The 26,312-nt window shown below is 39.2% G+C and overlaps 1 protein-coding gene across 1 annotated transcript; it reads right to left on the bottom strand.

Moving 5' to 3' along the window:
• On the bottom strand, positions 1–23,038 carry IL1RL1 (interleukin 1 receptor like 1). Its single transcript, XM_086740844.1, has 10 exons — positions 22,969–23,038; positions 21,300–21,501; positions 20,833–21,001; positions 20,575–20,737; positions 18,535–18,603; positions 16,773–16,905; positions 16,523–16,680; positions 7,931–8,074; positions 5,850–6,008; positions 1–2,030 (listed from the first exon to the last, which is right to left on the bottom strand). Exons 1-10 carry the CDS (start codon positions 23,033–23,035, stop codon positions 1,684–1,686), a joined length of 1,611 nt encoding a protein of 536 aa, XP_086596970.1. The 5' UTR covers positions 23,036–23,038; the 3' UTR covers positions 1–1,683.
• Positions 23,039–26,312: the final 3,274 nt, after the last annotated feature.

Here is a 26,312-nt window from a genome sequence, read left to right as displayed (position 1 = left end):
CTAATTTTCATTTTTTAAGTCCAGCTCTGTAGCAGGTCTGAAGCTCAAAACCAATCCTTCTCTGATAGTAAGAAAATTCCTGGTTTTAAGAAGCTAAAAAATTAAAGTTTGCAAGGATATCTGTACTAGAACACATTCTGTTCATGCTCCTCTGACCTTTGCATCTCAGGGTATTCCCTAACAGAAGCAAGTATAACCATGCATAAGATCAAAGCAAAGAGGGGAAAAAAAAAAAGTGGATACTAGTTGTTTTAAAAATCAGAATCATAGAATAGTTAGGGTTGGAAGGGACCTTTAAAGGTCATCTAGTCCAACCTCCCTGCAAGGAGCAGGGACATCCCCAACCAGATCAGGTTGCTCAGAGCCTCTTCCAACCTGACCTTGAATGTTTCCAGGGTTGGGGCATCCACCACTTCTCTGGGCAAGCCATTCCAGTGTTCCACCACCCTCATTGTAAAAATGTTTTTCCTTATATCCAGTCTAAATCTACCTCCTTCTATTTTAAAACCATTACGCCTCGTCCTGCCACAACAGACCCTGCTGAAGAGTTTCTCCCCCTCTTTACTGTAGGCCCTTTTTAGGTACTGGAAGGCCACATAAGGTCTCCCTGGAGCCTTCTCTTCTCCAGGCTAAACAGCCTCAACTCTCTCAGCCTCTCCTCATAGGAGAGGTGCTCCAGCCCTCTTATCATCTTCATGGCCCTCCTGTGGACCCTCTCTGGTCCATGTCCTTCTTATGTTGGGGGTTCCAGAACTGGATGCAGTACTCCAGGTGGGGTCTCACCAGAGCAGAGTAGAGGGGCAGAATCACCTCCCTCGACCTGCTGGCCGTGCTTAAAAACAGTCTCGTTTTTTCAGTAGCTTAAAGAAATGATATCAGTATACAAAAAAACACCCTAGATTTTAAAATGTTATTTCTATCTGGAGATAATAACAATAGGAACAGCATCGTCTGTTGCACTTGAAATATTTACATTTCCTCTTTGTGTGAGATTCATTTTAATATATATAAAATACTAATAATGCATATACATATTTATCAGCATGCATTTATTTTCCTTAACACTGCTTTTTTTTTAAAAAAAAAAAAGCTCTATTCGCATCAGTCTTCAAAGAGCCTTTACTGAGGCATCCCTACAAAGGAAGAATAAAATTTAGTAGTATGAGTATTACTGTTGAATCAAAAAGGAATAAATGGAAAAATAATGGAAAAATAAATGGAAAAAAAAACGAACAAAAGTACAACATTATACTTTCTAGTTGAATAATACACACTATGCTTTCTGGTTGAATAATACAGAAGTTATTTGTGTTTGAACAACTGCATTAGAAAGGTAAAGCAAACCTGCAGAACATTCAGCTATTCAGAAACGAAACTTTCAGTTTTATGCACAATTATATATAGAAAGTGTATAGGTACATTTTGTTTCCTGTGACATGCAAAATTCTGCCTACAGCCTAGAATGATTTATTTGCTAAACTCCCATACCTATAAAAACTTCTCTCAGTTCCCCAGATCTCCTCCATCAGTTTACCTTATCATTACTCTATTGAAGGACTGAAAAAAGTTTAAAAACACAGCCAGACTTCCAGACTGTAAAATTGCATACATACTGAAAGAAAAAGGAGCTGCAGGCATGTGCTTCTTCTTGATAGCATGCCAGTATTTTCTCAGACTTGTTGTTCACCCAGCATTATCTGAGTATGAGGACTTGAGTGTCAGTGGCATGAGGTACCTCACTTGTTTCCAGAACTTAGAATTGGTTGACTGTGGATGCACGGTGTGCTGCTCTTTCCATTTGACTGTACCTTGCTGTTGAATAATAAACCTAAGAGACTCCTGAAGCTTCTCATAAGTCCCAATTGTCTCCATTTCCAGCAGAATCACCTTCATATTGTTTTGAATGAGGGCATTGTATAAAGCAATGTGTTGATCATATGCAGGTTCTTTACAATTAATCAGCTGGTGTGTTAGAAGGATGATCAGCCGTCTGCTCTTCTGCATCCTTTTCTCAATTGCACTGGCTGTATCTAGGAATATACAAGAAAATTATGAGATCCTGAAATTTCTGTTATAAGGCACCTCATTTTCATTGCTTTTTGACTAGAAATAAATTCTGTCTCACTTTGCTCTCATACAGTTTATCCATAAGAAAAAGCTCTTCAAAAAAAAAAAAAAAGAAAAAAGAAAAGAAAAAGAAAAAGAAAAAAACAAAACAAGACAAAACAAAACCAAAATCTTGTCCTTTCAAATTTTTTCCTTGGTTGAAACATTAATGTTTTCACTTGTAAGAATTGCTAGGAATTTCTCATCCGACAATCTAGGGCCAAGTTCATTAGATCTGGATTGCATCAAATTTGTGCTTGATCAGTAGTTTCCACATAAGGAATCATGTTCTATCAAGTTTAGTGCTTTATAGACTGATCCTGTCATACCTACCCATGAACGCTAGTCATTTGGAGACTTTTGGGTGACTTCTAAGAGGCTTACTTACTGGTAGAGGAAGTGTTAATTCTCCCAAGCTATAGCATGCTAATTTATCCCTAACCTGTGCATTGTGTTGGAATCCGTGAACTAAGACTTGCAGGGTACTTTTAGGGTGACTAAAGGTGGTTTTCTTTCCCACTGTCCTGTTAGGGAGAGCTGATCAACCGCAACTGGGACTGTGATGTCAGAGGTGTTGAACCTAGGAAACTCAAGAGCCAGCATGCTATGGAAGAAACTTCTGTGTCAGCTTGGAAAGGTCTACATCAAGTCTCTGGGAGTTGCTTTTCTTGATGACCTGCTGTGATGTCTATGGGAGGAAGATCGCAGATGAATGCCCATCCAGTGAAAGAGTTTCCTGTGGCCTGTAGAATGAACACTGGAGTTTTTTTGGTGGGAGCATGTGACGCTGAGCCAAAAGAAAGGAGGTGGGAGTCAAGCTAGGAAAATTCAACATAGCAATTACTTAACAAAGCCACTGATATGCAGATGTCATCAGCCAGTTGTGTATGCATCCTCTTTTCCTTTGCTGGGGGCTGCCAGCTCATTGCAAGTGTCTTCTTAGTCTCAGAGATGCCCAGCTTATTCAGCTCCTGGGTCAGGAAGAGAACTCTTTCAATGACTACTCCATCCTATTTCTTGTGTCTGAGCGTATTCTGTGAAAACAATTTGCTATTCTGTGATGTTCACCAATTCAAACTCCCTTAATTTTCTTCTTTTTTTTTCACTAAATTTTCCCGATGTTAGGAGAATAAATGCTTTGGAAGGTGAGAAAAATTGAGGTAAGCAGGTACTGTCATATGTTTAGTTCCCATAATAAAAACACTTTTAAAAAACATCTTTCTCAGTTTTGAGGTGCAGTCCACAAACCTGAAGGACTGAAAGACCACAAACCTGGGAAGGTATTCACTTCTCCATTTGAATTTCTGATGCCATACTTGTAGCAAGAGGAAAGATGGGGCTGCATGCTATAGGTGCTTTTACCGAGGGATTTGCTGCAACCTGTTTTATGAATGCTAGAAGTTTATATGAGTTCAGAAATTGACAGAAAATATTGTGAAAGAAAAATCCTTCAGCAACTATCACATGTAAGTATTCAAGCATCTGAATTTCACATACTGCTGGGAGAGTACATTAGTGGAAGTATAATATAAGCTTGCCCTGTTCTTAAAGACTTTTCCAGTCCTTTGCCCATGGCCACTGCTGAAGATAGGACACTTGGCTACACCGAACATTGCTCCAGTAAAGTATGATAATTCCTCTGTTATTTGCTCGTGTTTTCACGTGTTACAGATACAGCAGCTCCAGTAGTATTCAGTTAGATTCTGCAGCAATGAATGCAGTTGGCAGAGCAATAGGACCACAAGAAGAATGGAGTAGAAGGTGATGTAGGTGAAACTTCTTGGTTTGCTGGGCAGTATTTGCATTTGCACCTCTTCAGGCAATTGTTAGGTTGTAGAAAACGCTATTAATCAGTAAGGCCAGAAAACAAAAAGACCATGAGTTTAGTGAAGTGTAATGGGAGTCCAACAGCTATGCAGTGTAGTTTATCAATTGAATAATTCTGCTTAAGATTCCTTTTTACTGGAAGAATACAAATTTCAAGTAATAAAGCTTTGCTCTGGAACTAAGTGTCATAAGCATGTCCTGAAATAATAATTCAATTTATATTCTCATATTCTCACTGCATTTTTTTTTTTCTGGATATGCATTAAGTTTTACAGTGAAGAATATGATTCATCAAATGCTATGATACGTGCTCAGAAAGGATCACAATAACTCAGAGTGGTATTTCCTGTTTTCCTATGCTTAGCATATTTTAATTGTAACATTTTGGATTTGGAAACCTGATAATGAAAGGCTCAAGATCAGAAGATAAACAAGAGTGGGTAGTGTATGGGTAAAGTCCATCTGTCCGGAAGCAGAGAACTTTTAACTATTCGCAGTGGCAAACAGGTTCAGAGTAGTTTGTTCACCCAAATGAAAGCATTTTGGGGCATGAAAGTGGATGAGAAAAGTAGAAGGCTGGGAAAGTAGGCAAGAAGAGAAAAAGGAGGACAACGGTCAACACTCAGGACGTTTTTAGAGTTTTGATTAAATCGGACCAAACAAGTCAAACAAAAGTTATGCACTGTCGAAGGCTGGCTTGTTGAGCCTTCAGTTTGTCACTCCTGGGTTACAGGCATCCATTCATGACTTTGTACAGTGAAAATGTCTTTGTTTTTATCCAACTTATTTGAGTCCTTTTTAGTCCCACAGTCTTCACCTCAGTTGCATGCCGTGCTCCATTTTCTTCAGGACTCCCATCCATAAACCACAGCTTGAGAGTACTGTCCCATAACAAAATATTGTGCCGTCCTTAATCACTCAAAGAGGTGACATGTGTTTTTGTCATTGACAGCTTTGTGAGCTGCTGTTCATTCCTTGTTCTGGATCTGGGAATCGTCTGTCTCCACAACTCCTGCAGCTTTGTTTACATTCTTGTTACAGTGGCTTTTCTCAAGGCCAGGCAGCACTTTTGCTCCTCTCCAGAAGAGAAGGACATTAAAGGCCTCAGCCCAGCTCTGGGCAGGTGAAGGATGCCTGTCCCAATCCAGATGATTTCAGAAATTTGTAACAGAAAATGTGCCAGCTTTGGCTTCATGCCTGCTTATTGACAGAAAGAGAAGATCTGGTCCACAGAATAACCAGAGCACAAGAAAAACAGACAAGTCAGCTCTGGAGAAAAGCAGATAGCATCTAGATGACAGCAGTAAAAGAGAGTGTAGAGGTGTCCATACAGAAATCAGCACAGATTAATTAACATGATTCCATTCTGGAAGACAAGGAAATGGGAATAAAGAATACCAACTCTCCCAAATGAGCGCTGTGAATTGTACGAAGTGAAAGTAGGTCATGTCAGTGAACGGAAGCTGAACTTCCTGTGACTCTAACGCCCTCATAACGGGTTGAAAAATCCTGAGTGATAAAAGCAAGGTTAATTCCTGAACTTAGTTTGTGTTTTTCTCCTCTTCCATGTCTTGTATACCTACTCATGCACAGTTAGGTTGTGGCTTTGCCCAGATAATGGCTATGCAGTTACACTACCCAAAGAGCATGTGTATGTTTAGAAGAGTCGCGCTTGGGGTCACATTTCCTGCATGACTGGAAAAGATGATAAACAATCTGTGCCCCTGCCCTGTAGCTTGCTTTTCTTAGCACACTGGCAAGTCACCCTGCTTGAAAGAGCAGACACGCGGCTGCTGAGGTGATGAGCAGCCAGCTCAGGAACATGAAGAGACCTCCTATCCTCCTAAAAGGGACTAGAAGCACAATTTACTCCAACTTAACAAGTAATTCGGTGCATTTTCTGATCTGAAACTTACCTTCTCCAGGATATATATCTCTCCCATAAATACACAGTTTATATCCACATTTATTTTCTAGAATATCTGGCATGATTTGGTAAACAAAATATTCCACAAAACTAGCTTCATTGGTGTGGCTTCTAGGGTAGATTACATATGCATCATATATCTTCCCATCTGCAAGGCAAAACAAGAGGAAAGTGTATTGTGTTAACATGAATTAGAGCTGTCTATTGCAACAGCTAGAAGATAAATAAAAATATCTGTCTTTGAAATAGATATAAGTAGAAGTTCCTGTTAATCTGAACAATGTGTATCATTGGATGCATGTTTGGAAATCAGAAACCATGCACATCTGGTGTTTTCCATTCTCAATTGTTATGTCCTGAGTGTTTGTAACTTTGGAGAACCTGACCTTTGTGTTGTGAAGGCTGTATCCCAAAGCAGATAGAGTAAGAATTCAATTGATCAATGCATATTAGCATGAAATAGAGATGAGGCTCATAATTTGTTATTTCAATGATACAACAGACTGTCAACAGCCTTTGTCTTTCAGGACAAGACATTCCACTTAAATTCTTCCACCTTGAAGAAATTACTCATCGTTCCCACAAGATATCACACTTCTGAGTGAAAAGTTCGTTTCCTCGGGAAGTAGTCTTACAGTCAGGACCAAGTCAAAGTCAAATATTTCTTTCACTCTTTTCTTCATTTCTCTCAGATGTTTTCCATTCTAGCATTAGTTTTCTAATCCCAAACAGTTTGTTTCCTTCTTTCCAGTGGAGATGACATTACCGCTTCTTTTGTTGCTATCTGGAGTTCTTGACCAGACCATCCTTACAGCAAAAAAGAAATTGCCATTTCCAGAGTCTGATTCATTTCATCATAAAATATACTTCAATGGAAACTGCCCTAAAAAGCATACTTCTCTCCTCTTTAAAGAGAACAAAAGTAGCTAGATCAGCTGTAGGTATCTACCATGAAGATGTCTGTGGTAGAAGTCAGCTTCAGACTTAAAAAATGTAAATTTAGGTGTCTACATGAAAGCCAGGTGTCTAAAGTCCTGCTACAATCAGTGGAGAACTAGCCATTGCAGTTAATGAATTCTAGAGAGATTAAGATTACTCTCATGTAAATGCCAGAGGCCCAGTTGGGTTGCCTAAACATAGGCATCTAGTGCCATTTGAGACTTCCTATGGTACCCTGCCTGGTTTCCAGCCCCTGCTTCAGAAGTCTGCAACATCCGGCAGATCTGTGTTACCTGTCCATTTTTCTGGCCATCCTAAATTACTCTAGACGTCCATGTTTAGACTGCTGATGCAAAGTTCCAGTGCCTAGTTAGCTGAGGTGATTTTATTGATGAGGAGCTGGATTTGGTCATCTAAAAACATGTGCCATATGGTGTCATTGGGCACTGCCTGCCCTCCAGTTGCCACTGCAGAGAGGTTCAGGTCTCTCTTAAGTCCTAAGGAAGCTCAAGTGGCACCAGTTGCTTACAGTTTGACAACTGAACCCGGTCTCAGGTCTCCAGGTTTCATCTCTATGATGGGAACTTTCATGTGTGCACCTTCATTGCATGTGACTAAATTTAGAAGTCTAAATCTTGAGCTGAAGTCCACCCCTAAAGTGGGATGGGCTGTATTCCACTGCAAAGCATCTTCCACAGCATTGGTACATTGCTCTTCAGCTGATGAGAACTGTATTGCTCTAACACATGCCTGTGAACATATGAGCCAGCTGGATGGTTACTTTGCTTCAGAGAGCACATAACAAGTACAGTTAATAGCAATGTGAACTGGATTTTCACTGTCCTTCAATGTTTCATGGCAAATATTTTGGTTAAAAAAAACCCATGAAACCAGGACTGAATCCCTCTTTTATGTGACACATCACTACAGAACCCAGGAAACAAGGGAATATAAAGCACTACCAGAGCAATGTTTTTTCCCTGTTATCTAGATTATTTGAGAAGACATGAGGAAGTGAAGAATCAGGCTCAGGTATCATATGAGTTAGTAATCAACTACAAAATAAATTCCTTTCCATATGATCTGCTTTTTTTCCTTTTTTTTAAACTTCCTTGCTCAGTTCTTACTCACCATCCTTGACTGAGTAGGGCTGAAATATCTCCCGATACAAGAGGACGATATCAACTCGGAAGGACTGATAAAGGATAACAGAGGCTGCTATTGCAAATAGCAGAACTAGAGATCCTACAATCAAGAGGACGTTAGGAAGACCCACTGCAAATAAGAGGAACATATTGTTAGCTGTAGAGCAGTTAAACCCGTGTGAAGAAGCTTCAGCCTTCCATATCCTTATTTCTGTTGCAGCTTTAAGGAGCTCACCACAGAAATGACAAAGCTTTTTCCTACCCTCACTGGGTAGCCAATACAGAGACCCCTAAACTAGATGCATACTAAGCAGCGTATAGTTAATATTTACTTCTGTTGAATCCAGACCTCCCTACAATAAATACCATAGCTGACAACAATGTTTGAATATTTTGTAACATCATAAAACTGTTAATAACACAACCAGCAACAGTGTTCAAGCATTTTGTAAGGCATCTAAGCCTACGCATGACAACCGTAAGTGTCTACAAAAGGGCAAGCGGAGGCTTCTTGCAGGGTTGCACAAACAGGGTACAGAGAAACATGCACAAATAATGAAATCTGCAAGATAAGAACAAAGTACGCAAAACAAGCAGGAAAACAAAACATGTCCTAGTCACAAAAATAAAATAAACTGTGCTGGAGGCAGATGATGTTCTCCTTTGCCTTTTCCTTTGAAGAAGGTCAAGGATGATAAAATAACAATGATGAGTAAGGAAGACTGGCAAAGAAAGGAGCCACTCACTTTAGTTCCAACTTCCCTTGTGGAAGAGCTCTTGCATTTGACCACCTCCACCTCAGAGATGAAGACTTATCAATGATAAGGAAGGATAAGGAAGAAATTTTTTACATTGAGGGTGGTGGAACACTGGAACAGGTTGCCCAGACAGGTGGTGGATGCTTCATCACTGGAAACATTCAAGGTCAGGTTAAACAGGGCTCAGAGCAATCTGATTGAGTTGGAGATGTCCCTGCTCCTTGCAGGAGGGTTGGACTAGACGACCTTTAAAGGTCTCTTCCTACTCAAACCATTCTGTGATTCTATGATTCTGTAAGGATGGCTTAGATGTGCTATCGTATGCACACAGCTAGTCTAGGACAAGATTGTGATTATCACTCTGCTAGGGGAGAATTATGTTTCTATCACAGCCCAGATAGCTACATTTCCCTAATAGCCCATTTTTCCACTTGTTCTGTGATTCACAGAGCAGAAGCCAATCTAGATATGTGCATCCTCTAGATGACACCTAGTTCTGCTGCAGCAAGAGATGACGGGAAGTACAAACAGGGTCATTTTGTGCTCTCTCTAAACTAGAAAGATAGAAGCTTTATCTACAGACTGTTACAGCCACAAAGCTGAAGAAAATACTTTTAATCTATGTCTTGGGCATACTGAATTCACCCAGAGTTCAGTATTGAGAACACTATGAATTCCCAATAGCCGAGTTTGAAATTAAAATATCAAAGGCTTTATACAGCAATTACCCAAAGAGGATTCATTATTCCCCTGGAGGGAAGTTTAATAGATAATTTGCTCATAGTAGAAATCTTTTCCTAAGTAAATGAAAGATACTTAAATCTACTCCACTCTGTTTTAACTTGTAGACTCAGAGCAGTTCCATGTACAATTTTTCTCTGACAACTAAGTCCATTAAGAACTTTCATTCACAGTCCATCTTCTTTACCTAATTATTCCTGCCCAGCACAACAACTTATCATTCTACAGTTGTTTTAATATAGCTGCTTTGGGGACTTTTCTGTGATTCAGATCACTGAAATGCTTGCCTTAAAAAAATATACCCCCAGAGGCATCAGACTGGGTGATGAACTTTTACTCCCAAAGAAATACACATGAAAACATCCAGATTGTGCATTACGTATGCATAAAAGGACCCACCTATATACCATTTTACTATGGTATAGCAGACATAATACTTGCCAGATGCAACGCCCAGGCTTGGAATATCACTAGAAGCATGTGTCTCCTCAGTGCTACAAAAAGATTTGAGGTGTGCTACAAATTCCAAATTATCTTAGCTGAGAAAAGAAATATTCCTTTGAATGCTGGCAACGTATAAATTTAAATACAATCATTCTGGTGACATCAACATGGAGGTCAACTCTGGTATTCTTTCTGTAAAGACTGTTCACAGCAACTCAACCCATGGAGGGTGATTGCATGTACTGGTAGCAACTCCACCCAGCCAAGCCTTGCGCATTCAAAGCAGGGATCAGACGTTCAGGGTTTTTCCTCCCTGTGCCTGCAAAACACACTCAAGACACATGTGGCTGCAGCAGTAGGCCATTCACTGGCACTTGAGGAGGTGCATCTTACAGCAGGCTGAAGAGACAGTTTCCATTTCCTCTACAGAAGAGGCAGCAAGACAGATGATTGGAAAATGCTGCACATTGTATGTATGCAGCCAGGAAGCTGCCAGGTGAAGGCACTGACCACTACCAAGGATCAATTTCAGAGCTTTCTCTTGGACTTTGCAGAAGATAAGAAGATATCTAGCAGTGAAGTGTCTCATACTGACATTTACAGATTACCTGGCTTCTCCGGGTAATGTTGATTAAGGCAGTGTATTGATTAGTACTTATGGAGGAAACCTAAAAATATTAGTGCCTGAGAAATTCCACTTAAAAGCTATATAAATAAAGAGTTTACAAGTACATTTTCCCCTTCCTCTGGTAGGGTGGACAGTAAATCTGACGTGGTTTTCACACTGTTTGGTGGGAACAGAGAGTGCAGCACAGCTGTCTGATATTGAAGAATTTGAGCTATGTCCTTGAACACCACTTGCTCAATAACAAAAAAAAAGCAGCAATTAGAACAAGATAAGTAAATACCAAAGGCAAAAATAGTAAAGACAACTAAAAATCTATAACCAATCCAAATGAAGTTTAAGGCGCGTGAACAGTATATTGCTACCTATTGAATTAGATGATTAAGCACATGCATTCCGCGTGTAACTGAGAAAAGAGATAAAAGACTTAGGTCTCCGGTACACCATCCATGGAGTCCGTGCCCTTATTGCAACACTCTTTCTGTTTCTTTATTTGTCATTTAAATGGAGAAAGAAACACTAGGCTCTTGACGAAGCCTACTTCACCAGAACTAGGAGATCTGGGGAAACCACCTTCTCGTAAGATTGAAGTGGGCAAGAAAACAACCAGTTCTTTTATAGCAAAGTTTGGTTGTTTTGTAGTTTTAACAATGTCATGTGGTGCCCATGAAGGAACTTTGTCCTTGTGCACACCTTCAAATTTTATTTGATCTGTTTTCCTGGTCAATATACGCATACACAGACAAAATCTGAAACGCCTTTCCACTACCTGGTGAGGATGACCCAAGGATCAAAGATTACCACTGTTTCTTATTTTTTCATTTGTTGAGAGCATGCTTGCCATGACATTGCAAATACTGATGTAACACATTAAGTATCTATAAAACATCCAGAGAAGAAAGAGATTAAAACAACTTCTGCAATTACAAATCTAAAAAAAACCCACTGTTTACATTTGGTTTTGCATGGATTAGACCAAGGCTGGAAAAGAAATGATAAATTTCCTGTGCTTATAGAGCTTGTAAAGCATCAGACAAGAACCCCACAGGAGCCTTCTTGGAAGAGCAGGTTCAGTTCCCAGTAAGGCTGACTCAGCCTCTCGTTTCTCTGGAATAAATCAGCTATATTCAGCACAATGGGAGCAAGGGCCAGAAGCCACTTTTGGAGGCCCTAATCAAGGTTGAACAGATGCTGTTGTTCTGTTTGTCTTTGCTGCATCATCTAGCTGCAGAGAGTTCATGAGCAGACTTTCTTCTAATGCTATTTGTATTCATAAGCAATGGAAATACAGAACTATCAGCTCACAAGAAACAGTACTGGAAAAGCCAGAGTAAACAAGTCAGAAAGTAACATTTGAAGGATTTCCAGACAAACCCTAGAAGAATAGCTTTTTTTTTGTAACTTCTCTGGCTTCTAAGGTGGACGCGCTTCCAGACAGTAAAGGCAGAGATCTGGGTCTGGAGCTGCTATCCACATCTGTCTAACAGATGTGAGCCAAAAGGTTAGACTTGGCATTAAATCTCTTTGAGGAAGAACAGAGCTGATGTCCCAAATCAAGATGAGGAACTAAAAGCTTAGATATTAATAAAAAGGGAAGGACTTGGAAGGTATTCAGACAGCCTGTGTATTCCCTAGCAGACAAGTTAAAGGACATGCTGAAGAGATGTTCCTATCCTGCTCCAGCTCTACTGGTAGAAGGAGTTGAATTCAGCATTTCTCCAACTACTTTTCATTGCTTCTGTCTCAGGAGGAACAGCTTCCTCCCATTCTGCCAGCAGAGCTACTTTTGTGAGCATTGAGTCACTGCAGTTATCAATGAGCTGAACTGGCTTGAACACTGCAGCAAATTAGTTTTCTCATTCTTGAGAGGTGGCATCTTCCAGCGTAAGAGATACCAAGCAGCTGTGGAGGGCAACTGGGAGTAGTCTGGCAGGCAGAGTCACTGCCTCTTGCCAGGTGTTCAGCAAGATGAGCTACATCTTTGTCAGGAAAGGTGGAAGAAAAGGGAATTAAAAGTTTTTGCAAATTCCTTAGCCTTACAGTGACTGGAGGCACCCCACACAAGTTATGCTAGATGATCTCAGAGCACGTAAGAGGACATGTCTTGTGGCAGAGAGGGAATGTAAAATGTGGGATGATCACCATCTCTGGAATTAAAAAGGGAGATATAGGATGGAAAGATCTGGAGGAAATGAAACAGTCTATATTTTCTGTAAAGTGGTATTATGAGGCATGAAGAATGTGTTTGTGAACAAGTGTTGGTGAAGGAGTCAGAAGATACTAAACAGCTTCATGGAAAGAGGGGAGAGAAAGGATGGGAAATAGTGAGGAAGGATGGGTTCTGTATTGACTAGGGGTGATCAAAGACTGGGCAGGGGGTGGATAAGAAAAAAAATGGAGAAAGATCTTCCTCAGCAGGAGGAAAAGCAACCTCTGAATGCAGGAGCACCAGCAGCTGAAAGATGCAGGAACAGTAACAACTCCTAATGAAAGCAACAACATTTCTGCAGAGACTGTCAAAATTCATAGCCAAATCCTTATTAAATTATTCTGTTAAAACAGACAAAGAATTTGGCTGATTTCTCTGTGTCTAAAAGACATAGTGTGCATAGTCTGAATATCACCAAATCACACCAAAAGGATCTGACTGCACTGCATTACTCCTGATAACTGAGGTATTTGGGTCATGTAGCTCATTTCTACAGAGCTGATCAGCTTCGCTTAGAAGCATTTATTTCCTATCTTAAAAAATAAGCACTCTTAAAAGGAAAAAAAAAACCACAAGACTTGGGACAGGCACTTTTTTCACAATACAGCATTCTTCTTTACACACCTAGGTGAATACCTACATGGGTGCACAGCATATATCCTTAACTGGAAAATATACTTTTTTTCCTGTGAAATGTCAAGTAGCTTTGCTAATGACATCCGTTCCTGGAAGTATTAATGGAGTATTTTTGTTTTCCATGGAGATAAAAACAAACAACTCTGACACTCTTGACTGTGAAAGAAACTCCTCCTGTTCTTGTCACTCTTCTCTGCCAATTTTTTGTTCTTATGTAGATTACAATTGTTATCAAACCAAATTGCTATGGTTAATTATAATGATAATGCCAACAATGAACTAGGATTTAAAGTATTTGGTTATGACTCAGAAAAATAAATTTAATTCCTGTTTACCGTTGAAAATTTCCATGTGGTGAGTCAAGTCATTGATTCAGCAGGTTTTTGAAGACAGAGACTATTCCTGTAAGACTGAACAGCAACTCTAATGCAATTGCTCACAGTGTCTTTGCTTCCTCCTTTAATCTGTCACCTGTGCAGCTAAACATTATATACCTAGCTCACTAAACACCCCCAAGATTGACTGATTTGAGTAGTAAGTGGCACAACACCTATTCATCTCCTACTTCTTATCACAGATCTGTGCTACAAATGATGATAATGTAACTCATACTAAATGCCCTGAAAAAAAAAATCAGAATACAGAGCGGGAACTTGTGTAAAAAGCACATTAACAGTATAGTAGCTAGCGGACACAATTTGTGCTCTGGGAAACACTGAGAAACAACCATGTAAAGAAATCACAATTGTTTTTTTTTTTAATTAAAAATAAACGAACAAACAAAACACAAAAAAAAAAGACATAGAGTAACATTTTTATTGCATGCTTACAAGATATGAGGCACAAGAAAACCCTACAGCATTTTTATTATACTCAGAGGCAAGCTGTCATTGTTTTAACATAAATATTGCTCAGCTGTGTGAGGAGTGAGTGAAGGAAACTAAAGCAGAGCACAACCATTTCTGGCTGTAGCATTGCTTAACCAACAATGCTGAGTAGCAGAAGCAGGCATCTCGACAATAGCAGCAACAAGGAGAAGGGGACAGACATCCACACAACACAGGCAGCAGCAAAGGGGAGGTCACAGTCAAGAGCTTTCATGAACATTTACTGGAGACCTATGGATAAAAACAAAATAAGAGTTGTGTACAACAGAAAATAGATTTAATGAATCACTTGATGAATACAGCATATAAAATACGCTCTTTCCTTCACACAGTTTGCAATATGGGGTGCACAAAGGACTTGTATTGCCTGAACTGGAGTGAGCACCAACTGTCACTCAGTTTGCTTCCTCCTCATTGCAAGTACATTCCCGCACTCAGATAATTTAGTGCAGAGCTGATGCATTCCCAGATTCCTAAGTGATGTTAGGCTTGCAGTCATTTAGTAATATTCAATCAAAACATCTCCTGCCACCTTCTTCTGGGGGGAGTTGGTGCTGTCCTGCTGAATGATGCCCCATCCTTTGTTATAATTCACCTACATCCCTTCTAGTCTAGGCTATGGCAAGGAAATCGCTCTATGCTTTGAAATCATAATCCTGTAGGAAGTTATGAACAGTCAAGAATACTGCAGGACACGGAGTTATGCACAGCCTGTGATCACAGTACACTTGATTCTACTCTTTCATTCTCTCATAGAAAACTAATCCTTGTTAAAGACCTTAGGATTTCTTCTCAAAATCCTTGGTGGTTCAGCATATCTGAAGGGATAAGAAAGGAAACCATCGATTGCAGCTTCTTTTTGTGCCTTCACAGACACAATAATAGTTTCTGCCACAAGAATCAAACTCAGTGGTGCTGGTGACAGTGCTTTCTCAGAGATCTATCTATCCCTGTTTAAAAAAAAAAAATCCCATAGGGGCTAAAGACGATCCAGTTCCACACCATTCACTGATCTCAATTTTCCTTCTCTAACAGAAATTAATAGAATCATGAATTTTGAAACAAAACCACAGGAAAGCCTCCCAAGTGTTATTCACACCTCTGTGTGGCACACAGTGAACACAGTGGTGCTCAGAGGGAGAGAGGATAAAGCCAGATGTTGCGGAAGTTAGTCATGCCACTTAACATTCAGTCAAAAAACAAGGCACTACAGGGGATGGGGTATGGGAGGGAAGGTAAGTAAACTGGTAAAGTGGCAGCTGAAACTCTTGCTTTTAAAGTTCGCCTATTTTCTGCCATTGTTCATCAGTAGAAACAACAGTTAGATTCTCAAAAGAAGATGAATCTCTGCTCCTCACAATGCATGGTAACACTGACGACCAAAGGAGAGGTCAGTTCCTTGCCGAACTCTCATCTGCAGAGGATCCTCTACAGCCTGAGTATCTTGTACTCAGACTGCACTATAACAGTGTGCTTCAAATCCAAGTGCACCACATACCTTCAAAGCAAGTGGAATTTGTCACCAAACAGAAATAACCTAGAAACAGGATATTCTTATCACAGGGCTAATACACTGTCCTGCTCTGCATATTTAATCTCTCACTGATACCATTTCAGTAACGCCCTCCCTGCAGCACAGTTTACCTCAAGCACTTGGGTAAATGCACGCTTGCAGCACAGAAAGCCAACCACATCCTGGGCTGCATCAAAAGAAGTGTGGCCAGAAGGTTGAGGGAGGTGATTCTGCCCCTCTATTCTGTTCTCATGAGACCCCATCTGGAGTACTGCGTCCAGAGCTGGAGCCCCCAGCATAAGAAGGACACAGACCTGCTGCAGCAATGATTTTAAAATAGAAGGAGGTAGATTCAGACTTGATATAAGGAAAAAAAATTTTTTACAATGCGTGTGGTGGAACATTGGAACAGGTTGCCCAGAGAGGTGTTAGATGCCTCATCCCTGGAAACATTCCAGGCCAGGTTGGACGGGGCTTTGAGCAACCTGATCTGGTTGGAGATGTCCCTGCTCCTTGCAGGGGGGTTGGACTAGATGACCTTTAAAGGTCCCTTCCAACCCAAACCACTCTATGATTCTGACTTTCATGTCCTAATGAAGCCACGAGAATTTTCACATTGGCTTGAATACACAGGGAGGAAGTAGACTGTTTTTTCTTCTTACTAACAGAAACTTTCTTACTAACAGAAACAAATAATAAAATAAAAACACCATCATATCTCAAACTGAGTGCAAAGTGTAAGAAAAGAAAACAAGAAAATCCTACCCTCACATTGTGCTTTAAGTTGCATTGTCACCGTGGCCTTTGTGTTGTGCATTTCGTTCATTGCTACACATGTGAAATTTGCCTGCAGATCCTCCTTTTTTACTTCAGTAATATGCAAAGTGGTCTCTTTGTAATATTCTTGCTCACGTCCTTCAAAACTAACAGAGAGAGAAAGAGCTAGTACCTTTGGCTTTAATGTCTAGGCACAGTTTGCATAGAATAAAGATTATTCTGTGTTATGTGTACTTACAAATGAGTTTTTTCATGAAATCTTGGCAAATCTAAGTTTTTCACTGAGATGTTATCCACATCCCATGTGACAACAGCTATTGGCTGTTTCTTAATCCCCAGGCGGGCCTGACATTTCAGAGACAAAGCAGCACCTAATCAAGATACAGAGATGTAAATATTTCTTGATGAAAAACAAGTATAATTTTATTTTCCCCATAACATATTTTTTTCTGCAAATCTTCATATCATCTGTGAGTTTTGTCTTAACAATTCTGACATTTTTTTTTTCTGAAAAGGTGACACATTTAAGAGACCGAAAAATAAATGGTAAAAGGAGATTTTAACAAATTAGCTAACACAACATCAAGGTTTACAAAAGGAATTCTTTATATTTGCTATGATGAAGGCAATGTAGACTTTACTTGTGATGCTTAACCCACATAATCACCTACTGAGGAAAATAGAAAGTAAATGCTGGTTTACACACAAGTGTACATGGAAATAAAATAATTTAATTTCACTGAAGTGTTGTGTGCAAATTCTTATCTTGGATTTTATTCAAGCTGGACAAAAGTAGAGTAAACCAGTACAAGCAAAACTAAAACAGGAAATTACTTATTAAGTATTTGTCGTTATGAAATATTTATTCAAAGTAAGAGTCACTGTTGCACTGGAAGAAGGTATAATTAAAACACTTTAAATGATTTCCATGTAAATCTGCATCTAAGCAGGGCAGACATGTAATGACTTACATTCTGAATTGGTGTCAGGGAGCACGGAGAAATGCCTTTAGTTTTGCAAATAGCAGACAACAGATCCAGTACAGCAAACAGTTTTTTAAAGTAAAGTGAATTTGCTCCTTGCAAGCAGTGCCAGATTACTTATTGTCCCACAGGAGTGGGCAGAGCCCACAGAGCACTAAAGACTGAGCATCTTATTAGAGAAAGGTGGTCCTGGAGCACAGATCACCTAATTCTGAGTGACAAAGCAACTAGGGGAAAGAGGGATAAAACAAATGGGTTTGCAAGTCAACATGGCAACTCTCTGAGTATGTGGCACATCAGACAGCCACAAGTACCTTGCTTTGATGCTGCAAGTTACACAGGGCAAATCTGAATCACTGAGAACACCTGTGGTCCTAAATAAAAGGGAGCCAGGCAACAAGCTCTGCATTGCGGGCTCTCCAACCTGCTCTTTCTAAGTTCACTCCTTGGCCCTGAATTTCAGCCTTCCCAGTCTCTTCCAACCACGCATATCTGCTCAACACTAGCCAACACAGACATGAACCAGGCAGTGCTCCACAGCCTCAGAGCCAGCAACAAGTACCTTGCTCTCCTTCATTCATTAACAGAGATGCAGCCACTCTCTCCAGACTGTAACAGCAAGTAACAAGGAATATGTCTAGTTGCAAGACTAATCCATCCTTCGTCAAGCAGCTTCAAGGGATTTAGCTAAAGCCCTCTTTGAAGTGGATGGACACTGTCATCCCTTCAGCTGAGGTGTAACAATTGACTGTGTGAGTAATCCTAGTCTATCCTAACAAGGGTAGAATGGATTATTTAAACCCCCTTTAGTTGCTGCTTAATACCTAAATAACGCATCAGTTATATCTAACTTCACATCACTGTGCCTAGAGTAAATTAAATCTGGTAAACATTATGGTGTAAAAACGTAATGACAAATTCCATTATTAAATCTTCTTGAAGATCCCCATGCTTCCTAGGCCATCACAAAATGTTAATTTAAAAACAATTTAAAAACAATTTAAAGACCATACTTACCAAGCTCCACTTCTATTACATCTTTATCTTTTGGAAATAAAATTTTAGGAGGTAGAGGGGAGTGTTTTGCTTTAGAAATTAAGAAAGGAAAAAAAGTATATATTAGAAAATTGTGAAGAAGCATTTTGTATTATAGTAATTATAATTTGTACAGTTAATATCTTAAGATCCCAAAGCAGAATTGCAAACTAACACTACAACAGTGTTTCACATGTCTGTTGGGATCATCTGATTTTATTCCTATTATCAAATGTTCCTGGAGAGTCTGTACATGTTAATAGTTTAAATATTTTCTGCCCATTTATTTAACTTTTACCTTTGTACATAAAGAGTAAGGAAAATTTTTAGTTTCCTAAGTAATGTTTCAGCTGCTGAATGCAAAAAAAAAGCAAATGCAGTTATAGGTTTATGTGTCTTCTCAGTTGCTTATTTTGTTTATAAAAAGAGATTTTAAAAACTCCTTTAGATAGTTGAGAAATTACTCATATCCATTATACGAAAACAGTTAATATGTACTTTCATGCAGTATCTGAACTGCCGACCCTCTAGCCCACAGTTGCCTGCCTGTGTTGCCCTTTGTTTCCCCCTTCTCTGCAGCCTGACAGTTGAGCACATCTGGTTCCCTGGCCTCTCTTTCTGCTGCCTCTGCACCGCTGCTGCACAAAACTACTTCCCATTACACCAGTCTGCCATGACACTCAGCATCCCTTATCATTAGCTTTCAGAGGAAATACTACTTCTCCTCTGACACATTAATTTTCTGTCCCACTAATAATTGTTATGGACCGGTCCAAACTACCTCCATCCGCTTGACTTGAATTAGATCTTTCAGATTTTTTTCACTTGATGCATTTTTCTTCATTTCTTGCCCTTTAGACTGCCTCATATTTCCCACTCCAAAAACATTGCTTGCTATCCTTTCCCTCACTAAGCTTTTCTGTCCCAAGCCACCTCTGTGAAAGCCACAGCCACATTTCCCTAAAAAATCTGCAGGAACTCATTTAACCCTCTGCTTCCCAGGCAGATGCCAGAAAAACATCCATCCTAACTTTCTCATTTTCATTAGCTGGGTCCAACGAAAAGGAAGTCAGGCTCCAAATGTGCATTCTGCCCACAAAACTGGGTGCCTCCCCACAGCAAAAAGATTTGATGTCAGCCTGCAAATTAACATTATCTATTAAAAAAAAAACAAACCAAAACACACACACACACACAAAAAAAAAACCCCACCCACAGACCAATCAAACCCAAGCCTCCCTCCACATCTCCAAACCCCCAACAGCCTTTCTGACTGTTTTTCTACTGATCTGATTGCAGAACTGAAGACACATTTTGAAGGCTTGCAAGTTGATACAATCTAGAGCTGCTGATTCCTACATGCCCACCTGACCACCATCTAAATGCAAAGCCTCCCTGAGAAGACAGCATCCTAGAGGCATCCCAAAGTCCACACATCTCAGCCATGTTGGCTATGTTCAAAATAAAAAAAGACATGGTAATCACTGAGCTCTTCTCATTTTATCTCTCTCTATATATAGCTCTCATTTTGTCTCAAGATAAATCTAAAAGTTTTTTCAGCCCTACTATCAAATAAATGCAAGATAATAAAGATGGACCAGAAGGTATTGAGATCAACACATCAGTGATCCAGTGATAACCAGATGATCCTCACTAGCTACAAATTCTCCCCTTGAACAAACAGAAAGCAGAGCTTTGTGGCACCCCAGTGAGAAGACCCTTCATGTCAGAAATAAGCGCTACCAGACAACCCTACCAACCACAGTATGTAACCAGAGTCATCAGAGACTTTTAATAAAAAGCTGAATGTTACTAGGTCTGAATTTACTCCTATCTTGCTCCATTTGGATCCTCATCCACAAAATTCACCAAAAAAAAAAAAAGCTGATCTAAAGTTTCATTAAGAAGATAAAACAAACCAACAGAAACTATTTTTCTCTGTCATGTACAAAAGGAGCTTCCTTTGTTCTGAGTAGACATCAGGCTTTTTTGTCTCAGCAAGACACAGAATGACTGCCTTACCCTTACTTATGAAAATCCTTGTTGCTGACACATTATACACATTTCCTTTATGAGTGTAGATAAATTTACAAGTATAATAACCATCATCCTCTTTTCCTGGGTTGTTAATAAAAATAAATTTTTCTCCCTTGAAGTATCTCTCTCCCTGAAGAGGTTTGCAATCCTGGAAAAAAAAAAAAAACTTTATTCATCTGGCTTTATTTAATAGCTTCTCATGATAGTCTGATCTACAACTGTCACGATGAGGGTTTTATTTACCTTATACCACTGGATGATAGTAGCATTCTTATAATTGTCAATTGTAGGACAAACAATTTTTCCTCTTCCAGTGTCATTTGGGTAACGAATCTGACCTGGGAAACATACTCCTTGCTTGTTTGGATGCACGCGCACACTCATGTTGAACGACTTCGTGCGATTATTTAAACTTCAAAAATTGAATAAAGGTATGTCAATGATAGTATTTTTATATGGAGTACAATTAATATCGGTAACAAATGTGAGTTTTGTTTTTTATAAACATATGGACAGTTATTGTAGTTCAGTCACAGATTGATTTTTAACAACCTGTCATAAAAATAGCAATTGCAGAATGAAAAATTACATGAATTGGTGTAAGCTATTAAAAAATTGCATAATTTCCACAGATAATAATTAGACTGTATTATTAAAACATGTATGTTTTTTCCAGTCTTACACATTTCACGTTTCAATATTGCACTTACAAATGTATAACACAGGTGTAGTTTCCAGAATCCTCTGTAGAAGTTGGCAGAAACCAAAGAAATCGGTCCAAGGAAAACATTTTTGATCCCTCTTTTTCTGCAGGAATTATTTTGTTAGTATTCGTGTGATACCAGGTGACTTTCACAGATGAACTCCATCGGGGACACTTTATAACTAAAGCCTCACCTTCCAATGCATCAACTGCAAATTATCAAAAGATTAAAATCTCAGATTAATTAAACATTAGCCCCACTGAAGCAGAGGAGAACTTGGCAGTTCTCCTATCAGTAGGTCAGTCATGTGCCTCTAACTACCTTCCTTGAGTTTTCAGAGATTAGACACAGCAAATTTATTCTCACTGGATTTTTCCCTAGAAAAACAATTGTTTACCTTGAGTTATGGAGCCATTTGTTTGCAAAAATAGTAATTAATGTGTGAGACAGAAAAAAAAGAAAAAAAAAACAACCCTAGATTCAAATCAGAGATACACTAAAAATATGAAGTTTTAATTGTAAAACAGTAATTTCTTGAAATGAAATTCTTATGTAAATCTTTGCCTGAAATCTTAGTTTTATTAAAAACAGGAATCTAAACACAAACAAAACCACTGGCTTTAATGCTGTACTATGAAGTCAGCTTTCCTTACTTCAGTATAATTAATATCTATTAACACAACAGAAAAGAGCTCTTGCTCTGCCTTTTTTAATATAGAAAAAGGAAATCAATAGTTTTTTTCTTTCACTGAAGAAAAAACTAGGAGGAAGCCTGTAGATGAGATCATCAAAAAAACAAACAAGACAAAAGCCAGAAGAGTTTCTCTCCGAAGTTCACAAAAATGGGAAAAAAAATGAAAGAAATGTAACACACTGAAAAGACAATCTGATGGGAAGGTGAAAGGATTCCAGAAAGGAATGAGAGACAAATAAGAAGCATAGGAAGACAAACCACACACACTCACATGAAAGGAAAAAAAAAGAGGAAGGAGATAGGAGTAAGGCACTTTTTTTGTTTGTTTGTTTGTTTGTTTTAAACTGAGTGTATTTCTACTTTTGAACACTGAAACTGTCCAGAGAAACTTGAATCAAGCAACTTTGACAGATATTTAAGTGCCCAGGCATCTGAATAGTGAACTGGCTGCTGAAAACAGAAATGCTAATCTGAAAGTCAAATTACATTTTGGAGAAGAAAAAGATGATAAAATAAGCAAGGATGGAGATGGGACAAATATGGAGATTGGCTGAAGAGCTACATTAGATAAGGGAGCATGAAAACGAGAGTAGGTAACCACATAGCTGAACAAAATAGAGAATCTCTATAAAAAAATGACTCTTTGTGGGAGTATTGTCACCACCTGGCTTTAGATCCATAGGTGCACAAATCAGGCGGTGAGTCTCTCTGCATGGTGAACACTTGGCGTGTGCTCTGGTTCTTTCTAAAGAAGTAGTCCTTCTCCACTGACATTGCATACCGCTTCACTTACTAATTCAGGCACCTAAATTAGCTACATCAGACACAAGTACCCCCAAGCACACCATACTAACAGCATTTCCACTTATGAGCCTTGCAAACACAGTGAGACATATGAGGGGAGTTAGGAAAGGGACTATGGGCTATACACATTTCTGTAGAATAAACCTCTTCAGAAAGTATTTTTAAAATGTGACTTACATGTTTCAGATGTCGTGGAAACCAAGAGGAAGGTAGATAGGAAGATCAAATGTACATACCCCATCATATTTCTAAATCAAAAAGAAAAACATTGATAGCTCAGGATATACTCTGACTGCATCAGTTATGCTATTGCCATGGCACTGATGTACATCTACTAACAGATAACAGTTATCGTGCAGTGATAAACTGCATCGTGTGAGCTGCTCTGTACAGAGTGCGCGTGTGTGTAGCAGCTGTTTTGCAGCTTCGAGATGATGCCTTTTGTTCTATAATCAATGCAATAGTTGATGTTCCATTGAAACTACTGTTAAGACTTAGTTTAATGGGGGTGGGCAAATTAATCTGCCATGGTGGGCCTCAGACAGAAACCTCTTCTTGTTTGGTTGCTATTTTTTTAAGGAAGCTAAATGTCCATTGGCATTCTCTTCATAGTCAAGTGTGGAAAAATTATACCTTGATTTAGAAAAGGATAGATCCTGGATCTGAAAATATATACCCTGGCTTTGAATTAAGCTTACATTCAATCAACTGCTTAGGTGCACAACATCTTTTTGGCTTTCTGTGGAAGTGGATGTATCTCCAGTGTCAGCTTCTCTAGGTAAATGTTAGCAGTAATAAGAAAATCAAGTGAGTGCCATCAGCAACATTAACCTGAAGGGGAATTGAAGAAATTGACTGGAAAGATAGGTAAAGGAACATATATTACAATTGTGTAACAGCAGTAGGGCAGATCCTGTGCCTCACTGATGTTTTAATTTGTGTCTAATTGATATGCACCTGCCGTAATACACACCTGCAGTGTGGCTCAGGCACTCTCCAGCATTAAAGAAAGGAGCTATTTGTCTGTGGACGTTAAGTTGACCTAATACAGGAATATCTCAGGAGACAGCAGACATGCAATCCAGCTGTACTGCGCAGCTGTAAGCATTGCATTTACCATTAATAAAGCCTTCGTCTGAACGCTGTCCTTCACTACAGAGCAGTGGGTTCTACTACGATGTGTAATGAAGAAGCAGTTCCTTAGTACTACAGACAGAAAATAAGTTTTCAAAAGAAATGAAGTTAGAAATAAATTATAATTTACTTTGCAGATAGTGAGCACAAGAGGAGTAGTGAAAAATAGGCAAGAAATGCACAGGCAGGGTAAGTACTGTCGTCACACTTACTGCAAGGAATTTTTCTTTCAGTGCCAAAGATTTCCAGACTAAACAAACACTGACAGACCTTATCAAGACCTACATTTGCGCCAAGTCTGAAATCCAGAACAAACTTGATTTTGAGCTTTCAGAAATATCATTGGCTTTGATTGATATGGAAAGTTTCTTCATTTAGAAGGTTTAATAACATCCAGAGGCTTAGTCTTAAACTCTTAAAAATAACAACAAAACCTAGTGTTGAAAGAGAAAAGCGTGAGAATTTCAGTATAGGCGTTTTGCGGGAATATTCACAAATCACAGAAAAGATGAGGTTTAGACCGAAAAAGCAGCATCCCAGCATTATTGTCATGGCAAGGCTGATGCCATGCCTCTTATGGGAAGCGAGTGACCAGCCAGGAGCCCCTAGAAACAAGGTGCATGTGGAGCTGCTCGTTTTCGTTAAGGCTGGAGAAAAGCACCACGTACAAGTACATGCAGTCTATTGACTTCTTTTGTTTTAAGGAAATCTTAGGCCAGGTTAATAGAATTTTAGAAGGTACTTTTCAGCACAACAAACATCAGGAGTTTTGCCCTGGAAGGAATGAATGAGCTGGCCCAGAAAACTGTTCAGGAGTGACTGGGACAGGGTAGGCCCTCAGGAAAGAAAGATATGGAGCAAAACAGACAAAAAAAACCACAACAAAATTCACAGCATCAACACAGCAAAGCATTTCTCTTTGTTCAACCTTTACAGCAGAAGGCTTGTTCCTACAACTTATTTCTGACATGACCAGGGAGCAAACTAGATTGGCAGGTGGGAGTAGGTGGCTCAGTTTCACATGTCCCAATTATTAGAGGCCTGGATCCAATTTGGGACCTAAAATTATTTGTATTTGCCAGTAACTCGGTTGAATTAATTTGTCTGCTAAGATTTACTTCGATCACAGTTGAAAAATGATATGGGGACTCATGGCTCCATACTCTCCTGAGAAAGAAAAGGGAGGTGTAAATGCTCTGCATATGTTTGAAAACCAGTTCACTATTCAGCTGATATGAGCAACATTAGATAGAAACATGATGTCTCAATCTCCTGAACAGCACATCAGGAGCAAGTGACAAAAGTTTCTCTGGCATACTGCAGTGAGCACCTCATTTCCACAATCCATGAGGTATCTACCCATTCCATTTCTGTCTCTCTGAGTCAAATCAAAAAACTTCTATCTAGGTCTAATCTTTCTGAGAACTGATTTTCCTTGACTTGATTTCACTAAGTCTTGTTATGATATAGACCTGCTCTAAAACACTACTTTCCACTCTAATTAACTATCTTTCACTATCTGCTACTGTACCTAACCTTATTGGTTCAAATCAGCTTTGGTTAGCCTATGCCTCACTTGTTTTTTTCTTACAGAAGTGACTTTTTTCACTTGCTGTTCATAAGAGCCATTATTGATCATTCCGAAAATAATTCACCGTCTCCAGATACTTGTGACTTAGCTATTTAGCATTGGCTTATGCAGAGGAGGCCTTTTCTTTCTAAGAGGTCCTTCTGTCCAGGCAGAAGGCCAGTTTTGCAAGCTGACTTTGAATTGTTTGGTACCTACGTACATTTGGAATGGCTCACTTCTTGTGGAGAGGTACTGGCTGACATCTCTGGGACTGTAGGAGACAGAACTAGCAGAGTAGCAATGGAAAGTTAAACCCCCCAAAAGGTATTTATGCAGCCTTCCAGAGCACTATGCCATCAGATGGTGAATGCCTACAACGTGTAAAATACATGTATGTGTATACACAAAAGCAAATGTGATATGCAAAACACTAGCTGCAGCAGGGCTAGTTCATACAGCTGAGATTGGACACATCTATATCAACTGAGTCCCCACAGTGATGTCTCCAAACAGACCCTAAGAATCAGCTAAGTGAAGAACTCTAAGCTGAATAATAAACAAAATTTCATATCATTAGATTATTTGATTAATTAAATAGACATTTAAAAATATTCAGAATATTCCTGCTCTGCTGGGAGTCTTTTCCCTTCAAGTGTTTGGGTCTGTTCCAGGAATGTATTTACCCCTGAAGAGTATACTAAGTTACACTAGCTGTCCTACTACTTTTTAGAGCTATTTTGTTTAAGCAAGCAGATACTTCAGTATGAAGACAAAAAGTGAAGTGATAGATTATTAAGGAAAATCAGTTTCATAGACT

This window comes from Chlamydotis macqueenii, chromosome 1 (assembly GCF_036417535.1).
Source record: "Chlamydotis macqueenii isolate bChlMac1 chromosome 1, bChlMac1.mat, whole genome shotgun sequence".
Lineage (NCBI taxonomy): Eukaryota > Metazoa > Chordata > Aves > Otidiformes > Otididae > Chlamydotis > Chlamydotis macqueenii.
This window is presented reverse-complemented; position numbering and strand designations above follow the sequence as displayed.